An 11,602-nucleotide genomic window follows, 5' to 3' on the forward strand; every position below is an offset into this window, starting at 1 on the left:
TAAAATTTTAAAGGAGAGGGGACAGGCTGGTCATGAGAAAGTTTGAGGGTTACGATGGTTCATTGGGTAGAAAACCTTAGCAATCACTGACTTGTATGTAAAGTGATTACTGGGAAAGAGTGCGTACCTATATTTTCTAAACTCCCTTGTCATAAATTAAGTAACTATCAAATGCTTTAGGAGATTGTGATTATGATAAATTAAGCATAAGCTTACAGTGTTAAAAAGCAAGGTGATTTCAAGCCGCAAAGACAGAAGCATCACTTCACGCAAGAGGGAGCCTAAGTTTTCTGTTTTGTAATTCTAACTTACTAGTTTTACAGACTTTCAGATGTACAGACCACATCTCCCATAAGTATAGCAGTGTACAGGCACAGCAGGTTCACTAATGAGTTTCTGTTTATTCCTAGGGAATGACTCTGCATAAAAAAGCAGCAGAAGATAGACTGGCTAGTACAGGCTCAGGACAGTCCTTCCTGGCTAGACAAAGGCAAGCCACCAGCACAAGGAGATCGTACCCTGGGCACGTCCAGCCAGCTACAGCAAGGTAGAAAAACCTTGCCTTTAGAAAGGAAACTACCCTGTGATCCAGGCATACTTCTAAGTTGCACGTGACAACATTTCAGGAAACTCAACCAGCATCCTCTCTCTCTCTTTCTCTCTCTCTTTCTCTCTCTACCTTGTTACCACAGTTGTTCTTCAGTTCAGGAAGGGTTTCAGTATGGTTTCTAATTGTTTTAATACCATTTGCTCTTATTTTTGGAGTCTTCCTCTCTCTCTCTCTCTCTCTCTTTGCCATTTTAAATTTGCCAAAATTTTGAAAACATCTAGAAGAGTTGCTGTATAATAATGGAGTCTTTTTACTGTATATGTTGTCCTCATCTCTTACCTAAAGCCTCACGTAGGTTGTTATTGCAAACGTACATTTCCTGTCACAAATGGTATATTTGTGCCTACCTATGTTACCATTCTTTATGAGATGCTTTGTTTAAAGGGAATTAGTTTCCTTTTGACTGTGTAGTAATCTGTGGTTAAAATCTCTGAAAACTGTTAACAGAAATGCAGAATTACTGTATGAAGCTGTTGAAAACCATGTTGGCTACAGAAAGACCTAGGCACTGGCATTGGGGCCCCATAGCAATAGCCCATGGCACCCAGTAGTGGATGCTTCTGGTACAAAAATGAGTTGGTCCTTTTATGAGCAGAAGTCTGTCCTGTTTTTGGCACTTGGCATCATTTGGGAAGCGGGATGATTTGGGAGCCTCTTCTTTAGTTCATCTTCCCCTAAAACGTTTCACATCTGCTTTATTTATTCACCAGTATCCTCTGCTGTTTGTTGTCAGAGGTGATTGTTATTCAGATATTTTTCCCCAATCTTCTTTGTCAGGTTGATCCAAAAAAAAATTAGGAAATATTTGGAGTGGTTTAATATGCAGCTGCTTCATCAGTGTAAAAGAAGGCATTTATTTTAAAGTGGTGTAATTCTGTAACAAGACATTCTGGACTGAAGCCCAGCTGAATACTATTGATATTACTGTGCTCAAATTGTCATCCACCACTAAAAAACTTACTTCTAAAACACTGATTTGGAAGATGATTATATCAATTGCCTTATAAATGGTATCAGTGCCTTGAGGCAAGTTTGTTGCTGACTTTGTTGAAAACTGGATTTGTCATTTGTTGTACTAATTTTTAACAGGTAGTTGTCTAATTACATGTCTCACCATTTTTGTAACGTCTTCCCTTTGGTCAGTGAGACAAGTGACTGGCTTCCATGGTTAATGTTTGGTTAGGACTCAGTCTTGCAAAGTGCTGAGCACTTTTTGAATGATTCTGCTTACTCTAAGCCCACTAATTTCTTGATGAGTTGAAGTTCCTTAACCTATAATGCCTGTCAGTATTGGACATAATATATTTACTCCTAGGGAAGCTTACTTAGTCTGTGTATACCTTGTGACAACTTTACCTTAAGAGAGAAAAAATCCTTGCCCTTCGTTGTGCATACAATCTAGTGTCTAAATTTAATTATTTTTACTTTCAATAAACCCCATTAAATATAGCTTATGTTAGTTCTTGTAAGTATCCCAAGTTATATTTTAATCTGAACTTTTGATTGAAAACTATCTGTTTAAAACTACTCCACATTAAAAATATGCATTAAAATATATGCTTAAAAATTTATCTTGATCTTGATTTTTCCTACAGTACAAACACCCATCATATAGAAAGAATTGTTTTATGATGTTGTGTGTGGAGAGATTAAAGAGTTTATAGATGTTGTCTGCCCTCTGTTCTATGCCTGCAGGTATAGGTAAGAGAGTTGTATTCGTACTACAGCAGATTCTTATCCTCCCAATATAAAGGCAGTTTAGGACTCTCATTAGCTCCATAAACTAGTATTTGTTTTGCTGTATTTTGTGTTAAGAAACAAAATGCTGAAGAAAAATTTCATGAGCTCCATATAACAAAACGAGTACAAAGTTTTTGCGAAGTCTTTTTAGTCTTTTGTAGAGGCCACACTGGTCATCCTAACTTGTAAGTACTTTGCGTAAAGTAGCCAGTGTTAATCATTTTTATAAGTAAATTTAATGTTTCTGAATAAGGAATACAACATTCCTAGAAAGGAACCCAAGCATATTTCAAGCTATATTGCCATTTTTGTCTGTCAGGCTCTTCCTTTCCATTATGAGCTGCCAAAAACTACTTGCAAATGAAAAGAATTCCATAATTTTTAATAGGGAAGTTTTGTCTCCAAGTTTGTCTACTAATTTAGTTAAATATGAATCTAAATAAGAATTTGAAAGATGCACAAATACAGTCATATTTTCAGTGTGTTCTCAGCATGGTCTTAAAATGAACTCACTTGTGCTCGATGAAAAATAGCTTTCAAAAACCCTTTCTTGAAATAATTGCATTTGCTTTAGTTTTAGGTGAAATATTATGCGTTTTTTCCCTTAAAAAATGAAAAGGTGAATCTGATGTGAGAGATTTGATTAATAATGACTTGAGACTGGTTCTGGACAGGCCTTGCATGCTTCCCTGCATGCTTCAGGACTGTGAACAAAGTTACTTTCCTGCTTAGTGCCTCTCCCAAATAAAATGGAGATATTTGGCACAGTCTAGTGTGTGAGCTCTGTGCAACACAAGGGGCAAACTCTGGTTGAGTCAAAAATACCTCAACCACTTCTTTACCAAAAAGACTAACCCCTCACCATCTTCCCTGAAAAAAAAATTCAAGCATAAAGTGTTAGACTATTTTGGCAGCAGCTGTGTGCTGTTCTCAGGAAATTTGAAGGCTTCCTAGAGATCCTGGTTGGCTCTGGTGAGCCCTTGACACTGAAATTCCTGTCATTAGCAGAAGACATTTTTTCACTGTCACGGAAGACAACAGATGCTTGTCAGTGACTTTGACAATGAAAAACTTCTTTTCTCAGGAGAAGAAACGGAAAGCAACATCATTCTGGGAGACTTCTCAGGTATCAACTCTCTGGAGAAGTGTGTTCCTTAGTATTTTTTGTGAACTGCATGAAGCAGAATACCAAACGAGTCAGCCCTCATGGCTGCTATATTTTTTTTAATTAATTTTGACTAGCAATTAATGGATCAAGAAACCCTGCCAAGAGGCATTCCTCTTGTGTCCAGAACAGTGGAGTTGTCTTTTCAGCCACGCCAGTCTCACAGACTTTAAGCCTGGCATGGTGATTCTCCAGAGCTCTCTTCTCTGCAACCAGCTCTACCATAGTATCTGGAGAGTTTGTTTTTTCTCATTTTGCTTTACTTGACTTCATGTTTCCTTTGGAGATTGTGGAACAGGAGGGTCGTTTTTAAAATGTACCTGCTCATTAAATTGGACAGATGGCAACACGTGACCAACAAAAGCACACTAAAGCTCAACTAAAAGTAATATGCATTTTTTCCCAAACTGCACAAGCCGCCAGGATGTCAAATTAACAGTGAACAACAGATTCAAGGCAGCTTGTCAAACTAATCCAAACACAGCTGACATCAGAAAAAGCTCATCGTAAATGCTCTAGGTGAAATCCTGAACCTACTGAAGGCAATGGGCGTTTGCTATTGATCCCATTGGAACCAGGAGTTCACCTTCTGTTGGTAAATGCTTGTTCAAGTAATGCAGTTGCTCCAAAGTGGTTCTGTAGCCCGGTTGCTGCTGACAGAAAGTCAGTGACCTGTGTCACTGCTTGTTGTGTATGCGAAGCCACTTAGAGAATTGAAGAAGATAGCACAGCTCCCTGGAGAGTTGCTAGTACTACATGCTGATACCAGTATTTGAAGCTATTTGATTACTGTGATCCCAGTAATCTTGGCTTGCTGCTGAGCTGGTTGTCTAAGATGTCAGAGAGGCAGCAATGTAGAGCACTGCCCAGACAAAATGGAAGTACTGGGGACTAAAACAGGACTTCAAAAACACGTCTCCTTTGTAGCAACAGCACGTATTGTTAAGCATAGACATGTTCTTCAGTGAAGGACTGGAGCAACTTTTGAACAAGAGCAGAAGGTGAAAGCTCAGGTTTCAAGTAGATGTGAAATGCCTGGTTTCGTCTTCTGAACAGTGAAAAATGTGCCCTTTGCACTGATTTTTGCTTTTACATTGCCATTCTTATAGCCATTATTGGACATACTCTCACTCAACAGATTTGGAGCCACTTCCTTGCAGGAATGAGTGTTGCACAGTTCAAGGCGCTTGCCTATCATTTATCTGCAGAGCCTTGTTCATTTCTCATCACTATGAAGACCCATTGAAAACATGACATGGTTAGAAATGATCGCAATCTTGAATCTGATATTGCAGCAAATATTTTTACAAGTATATAGAAGCTGCAAAGAGTAATACATGCAATGTGGCACAGAGAGTGCAAATGTAGCTCGAATCCTTTGCAGTGGAATATTTTTAGGAAAATAAAAAAATAATAATAATCACTGTCATCAGCAAATTAAGTTACCCTCCCAAACAAAATGTATGAAGGTTTCATGAAATTGTGAAGTAAATATTAATGCTACTTCTTCTCACCATGGCACAGTTCAGATTCCAACTAATATGCTGTGTGCTGTTCTGACTCGGTATCAGCCAGAAACATGTTAAACTGAAGGAGTTTCAAAAAAGACCAAAGAAAAGGTTGGGGAGGGATTTTCTTAGCTAAAAGATAGAAGGAACTACACATCTACTTTGCTTTAATGATAACTTATAAATGGGGCTTGAATTAAGAAAAAAAAACATGGGTAGATGCATCCAACATTGCTGATCATGACTAGATAGCAAAGATTGGGGGGAAGGGCTGTGGGCCATCTTTTCTTCCCAATTGATGCTGCAGCTGAGGTGGACAATAGATATAAAAACCACAGAGATGGATATAGTATAAGGAGAGTTAGATACAGAGTTAAATAGAGCAATGGAAAACTCCATGCTGGATGTCTGTGGGGGATTTCTCTCTATGGATCAGCCCCCAGGGAAGGTGTGAAATACTGTCACCTCAGTTATTTGAAACTAGACTGTGGGGTTGGCGAGGGAGGTGGAGGAGAGACCTGGATGTGGAAAGGGAAGTGAATCTTCTCTCTAGGTAGATCCCTCAGCTGGGGTATCTTGTCAATACTCTGATGAAGTCACTGGAGCAATGACCGCTTACACCAGCTGCAGAACTGCCCCTCTATATTGCATTTATTCCAGTTTATGAAATGATCCTGTAGTAGCAGGTGGTTTCTAATTTTTTTGCAGAGGGGGTGGGGGAGGAACCTCTGCTGTTACAATGTTTCCTGGAAGAATAATAGGTTCTTTTCCAGTATTGCCATAGGAACTTTTCTTGTCAGAAGGGCACTTAAAGCCTTCCTTGTAGAATCATAGGGCATTTGCTACATCCTGAAAAGAGTCCTATCCAGATTTGCAGAATCAGGGAAGTTTTTGAAGGTCTTTCACTAACAAGTTCAAGGGTAAATTTTCACATCTGTTCTATTAAATTATGTTAGCTGTGGACTTCATCCGTTCTCTTGTACAAGCATCTCACATGCAGGGGAGAGCAAAGAACAGGCTCTGCTTATTTAAACCAACCTATGCAATCTTACTTAACTTGACTGTTTAAAATTTTCAGGAGTGCTGGTTGTAGCTGTGTTGGTCTAAGGACATAGGCAGACAAGGTTTGTTGGGTAAATGCAATATCTTTTATTAGGCCAACAATTTTTACAACTATTTACTTGGTCTAATCACATATACCCAAAAAAACTTGTCCGCTTAAAATTTTCAGGACTAAATTTTTCTGTTATTATTTCCAAACATTGCATCACTTTGTGCATGCTCACTTAGCAGCGCTGGAGTGAATAATGCACACAAAGCAATTCTGCATCGCTCCATATAGGTTTTATTAGGATTATGCTTTGTGTGTGTTCATTTTATGCATTTTTTTATTACACTTCACCAGATACAACCTCTTCTCTCTAGGTGTGGAGGGCAAGGATGAAAAAGAAGGGCAGACAACAGTAAAGCCAGTTTGGGGTTTGGAAGGGTACTATTATTTATCTGTAATCAACTTGAGTTAAACAGTTTACTTTTGGCTTCTGCAGAATTAAATCATCAATCAGATACAGACATGTTTAGTTCTAAATTTTGCAAGTATTATCTTAATGTAATATTTTCTCTAGTAAATTTAATCCAGTATCTCTTGCCACAAGACATGTTTAGAATTGACTATGAATAGGGGGAGCAAGATGAAAAGTCATGGGATGCGAAGTCCTTCCAATGAAACCATTTTTCTCCTTACACTGTGATGGAAATATTCTGGAATTTCTTAGTCCTGTGTATTTTCTCAGGAAGAATTCAATTTGATTTTTTTAAGAAGGTTTTGAGATGCCCAAAGGCTGTCAATATAAAATGAATGCAAGACTGCTATGCAGTTAGGCATCAGACACAACTGTTTAATACTGAACCCCCTAATCATGGAGGCTGCTGACAGACACGGGGGAAAAACTAAACAAAACACTGCTTTACTGGAAGAGGCATTGTGTCAGTTTGATCTGCCTCCCCAGTATCTGTATAGATCGGGTGCTTCAGCAGAACTTTTTGGTGCTTTTATCTAATAACTGATTCAATCAGCTATCAGATAAAAACACCAAAAAACCCCACTGAAGTACCCAGTCTATACCGATGTTGGGCAAGCTGGGTCATACTAATGCAAAGTCTCTTCTGGGTATGTGTTGCACTTGGTGCAGGGGTGCACCAAGCTGAAAGTAAAGTACTGGTTATTTTTTTTCACGTCTGTAAGCAGCCTAATATTTTTATCTTGTGACCAGTGTTTAAAAATTTCTCACATATCAGAACTGTTGAGAGGACAACTCCCATTGCCTTTCTGGTTGATTAAAACTCCTAATATTGGAGAGGCACCTTTTCCTTCAGGAAATGTGTTTAAATGACTGCTTACAGGCAGCAGGAATGAGTGAGGCATGTGGAGGCTAATTTTTGTATAATTTTGTGCACCGTGTATGGTTTAGGAGGCATTCTGAGCAAGACGTTGGGTTAAGTCATTCGGTCTGGTGTTGAAGTTTGGATTTGTCTTAGTTCGGACATCCTACAAGAATCACGTTTGTTCCTTTGTTCAGTGCTTAGCATATTATTCGTTCTGTTGATTCTTCTAGTTACCTTAAGAAACTTGTAGTTGAAACCCAAAAGGAAATGTTTCCCTAGAGCCAGCAGAACTGCAGCTAGAGACAGGCTTGCTTTTAAACTGCTTTGAAAATACCTGTTCTGTTCTCATATTATAACAGTAATGAAATGTTTGCTGCTTTTTAACTTTCTTCTTTTATTTTTTATTTGCAGTGATGTGATTGCATGACCTGCAGCATTATTTATCAAACAGGGACTGTTCAGTGCATGACTTGCTTTTCTGTCCAGACTGCATAACCCAAACTTAACCAGTTCCACCACTTAAGACTCATGGGCATCTGATTGCAAAGAGAGAGATCCACTTGCAAAGAAGCTTGCCATCCAGGGGAGTAGTTTTGCTGTCTCCCTCTTCTTCCCTTCCTTCCCCAAAGAAAGTCTCCTTGTGAGACTGGTGGAGGAAAAAAACCCAGTATTCAGAAGTTCAGAGAAGGCATTTGGCACATTGATGTAGCCCTTTCAGCGCTCCATTTTACTTTCAGTCTATCCACTTTCACTACTTATTTCTGATTAACAGTATTAACATATAAACTTCCTGCAATGCTTTTTCCTGTGCTGCGCTATAAAACATGTAGTCTTAATGAGGTCATAAATGCACTTTTCAATTACTGTTGCCATTTTAAAGCACCTGGGCCTTTAAAATGATCACTTTGGGTTTTTTAAAACATTCAAATAAAGCCAAGAAAATTTCTCCCAAGAGAAAATGCTTTTGAAGTGGTTCTTAGCCAACCCATGTTTCAAGCAAAGTTCCTCTGATAAATGCCACACCCCATGAAGCTATCATGCAATATTTTATTTACAAATGTTGCCTACTTAATGTATATACACAGTAGTTTGTGGCTGTTGTATTTTTTCTCTACATTTTAGGTGTGTTGTCAGTTTCTTTCAGAAATGTTTTTCTTTGTGTACAATTGTCAAACAAATTTAGAAAGGAACATGAATGGAGGTAACTAATAGAGAAGCAGTCGACACTTTCTGACTCTCAGTATTATGCAAAATGTCCTTGCCAGCTTATTATTTGCATTATTTATACTTTACCTGTACTGTTTGTTCTTATCCCAGTCTTAGTTATTTCATTTCCAAATTGCACTAGCATGCCTGTTGTTGGTTTTTTTTCGGGTTTTTTTGTACCATGAAATATTGCTCTAAGATTTGCAGTATATAGACAGTATAACTCAAAATGCTTTGTTCTGCCAATATTAATTTAAAATGCTCTTTATTTAAAGTTTAAAATTTCCGCACATTTGTACTACTGTATTTTCATTTTGTATGTGGATGAACAGTACCAGCAAGATACAAAACATGAGGAAATGCATTTGTGAAATACTCTCGAATGCTAGGTTAATTTGTTTACTGTCTAACCTCCCAGAGGTAGGGGCTGGCTTTCAAGCCATAGAATTTGCCAAAAGGTCTCAAGAGAACTTGCAGTACTGTAACACTGTTGGGAGGGAGCAGAAGTCCTATTCTAGAGTGACCCCAGCTTCAGGTTCATCAAGGACCTTGGCCCACATGCTGCCCCTGGTATTCATGTGCAAGTCCCAGGCAACCCTAGGAGTTGGTGCACGCTGGGTGTGCACAGTCATGGGGCAGACACTTGAGCAAGCCTGCATCTGCTGTGGGAATATTGAGGTAAAAAGGGACTCGGAAGATGTCACTCTGCTGCCATTCCTCTGTGGCACATGTCCTTGCTTCTGCCCCAATAGCAGTTTTCCATTGTCCTGTGGCAGAAGAGTCAGGCATAAAGTCCCATACTGTGTTCCTTGCTCTCTGTTGCTGGGGGAGAGGTAGTAGCCTGGCTCCCGCTGCCCATCCCCACTCTTGAATGCCCCACCTGAAGTTCCTGAATCCTGGGGGCTTTGGCTGATGCCAGCCCAAGTTGCCTAGCCAGGAAGAACTGTCACCATTGTCACTGAGAAGATGGAGACATGCCCCTCACAACTCTCCCAGCCTCAAAGTGCAGCTAAGCCAGACTGCAGCTGGAGGGAGAGGTCAGGACATGGGGTATGGACAACACCACTTAGCTATTCTGTTGGGGGAGCGATGGGGGTGTTCTGGCCTCGGGGATCTGGTCATAATAGACAGCAGTGCTGGGTCTGGCAGTTCTGGAAAGATGCAGTGAATAGTCCCTTGATCCTAGTATATGACCTTTAAGTCTTAACCATGGTTCTCTTGGTAAGTGTTTAGGTCTGACTGTGTAGACATGCCTGCTTTCCTCACTGCAGCAGGATGTGTGAGCAGTAGGTGGAGGGGTCATGTGTAGTCTGTTGGAGTAACAGCTGTATAGGTGTATGGGCACTGTTCCTCATTCCTGCAGTCTGGCTGTGCAAATCAAAAGTTGCTCATCAGAGTTGCTTTCCAGGCCCCAGGCATTTTGATCTCTTTCTCAAAAGTGTCTAGCTTGACATTGCTGTTTGAGTCCCTTAATTCCAATAGAGAAGTGTCAGATTAAACTGGTAACTTCCAGTAAACATGCTGACTGTTCATTTTAATTAAGTTATCTAAGTATCTTTATCATGGAGTGACTGCAGATTTCTGTCAGACCTAAGTGATCTCAAGCATGTTTCCAGTATACTAACTTAATGTGTGCTGCGTAGGAGACTTTTCTTTCTCAGTAGCAGCTTGTTTGACTGTCCTAAATTAGGTGTTGACCAGTTACCAAAATAACTGTTTGTGAAATTGCCAGTGATATATTTTCTGTAAGAGATGGATTTCTAGAGTGTCAAAGCATTCATTTCCCTTTTTCAGTTCACCTATGAATTCTTATTCTGTAACTACCAGATTGTCATGGTAGTGGTATTAATATACATATCTGTATATAGACAAAAAGATACAAGGTAATGGTCATTAGAAATGAAATGTTTAATAATGCTTTTTTTCCCAGTCAAAAACAATAATGCTTCCAAGGCTACAGAAAAGTGTACAGTTGTTAAACAAGTTGTAAATAAAGGCTTATATAAAATTTAAACTCTTTATTTTTCTGGTATTTGTTATTGCATTAGAGAGAGCGCACTAAGCAATGTTCCTTTAGTCTGAAACTGTAATTACTTTATAACATGTGGTGACTGGTTGTCCCATAAAGATTACTTTATCCTAGTTTAGATAGGCTCCTTGGGTCTTATACCCCCAAAACTTCAGTTGCCTTATAAATAAGTTATTTAATTATATATACAAAAGTAAAAGGAGCCTATCAAATGCAGGATCATAGGAAAATAGGTCTGAAAGGGACCTCACAAGGTCATCTAACCCAGGCCCCTGTACAAGCCAGGACCATCCTGACTCATCCAGCCAGGTCTCTGTCCAACCTGTCTTGAAAATGTCCAATGATGGAGATTCCACAGCTTCCCTAGGTAGCCACTTCCAGTGCTTGGCTACTGTCAGAGTTTAAAAGTTCCTCCTAATCTTCAATCCAAGTTCCCTCCACGTCAGCTTGAAGTCATTGCTCCTACTCCTGTCCCCTGCAGCCACAACCCCTCTCCATTCTCTCTATCACCACCCTTAAGGTGTTGGCTACAAATGTCCAACTCGGGATCCTTAAAATTCTGGTTTATTAGGTGGATTGAAACACTAATGAGTTAAATCATAAACCTTGGGGCTGGTCCTTCCACATGCACGCATGCACGCACGCACTACAAGAGTCAGGTAGGTATACCTATCCCACAGGCGCTGGAGTCTGTCATTGAGGCTTCTTTCAGCATGGTGTTATCTTGCAGAAGGGGGTCGCCAGCTGGTCCTTCTGGCTGGACAGGTCAGGTGCTGGTCAAGTTGGAGATCAAGAGGGCACCACTGAGGGTCACTTTTCACTGCCTTTTGTCTGTCCTTGGCAGACTGGTGACTCCCCAGTTTTCAGGTTTGCCCAATCCAGGGGTCATTGACCCTCGTGGGACTCCCCCCCTCCCCCCCAGTGGCTACTGGATGGCATCTGTCAGCCCCAGAGGTTGT

General features: G+C 39.9%; 1 protein-coding gene across 2 annotated transcripts in view; it reads left to right on the top strand.

Moving 5' to 3' along the window:
- The window catches only part of HOOK3 (hook microtubule tethering protein 3), a 129,088-nt gene extending 118,460 nt beyond the window's left edge, over positions 1-10,628 (top strand). Inside the window, exons 22-23 of one of the 2 annotated variants that reach the window (XM_019490667.2) lie at positions 411-547; positions 7,820-10,628. In XM_019490667.2, coding sequence (XP_019346212.1) covers positions 411-547; positions 7,820-7,835 — 153 coding nt within the window. In that variant the 3' untranslated portion in view covers positions 7,836-10,628. Of the gene's footprint in view, positions 1-410 lie in introns of both variants that reach the window. The other variant, XM_014596169.3, reaches the window with a different exon arrangement.
- Positions 10,629-11,602: the final 974 nt, after the last annotated feature.

This window comes from Alligator mississippiensis, chromosome 3 (genome assembly GCF_030867095.1).
Source record: "Alligator mississippiensis isolate rAllMis1 chromosome 3, rAllMis1, whole genome shotgun sequence".
Taxonomy (NCBI): Eukaryota; Metazoa; Chordata; order Crocodylia; family Alligatoridae; genus Alligator; species Alligator mississippiensis.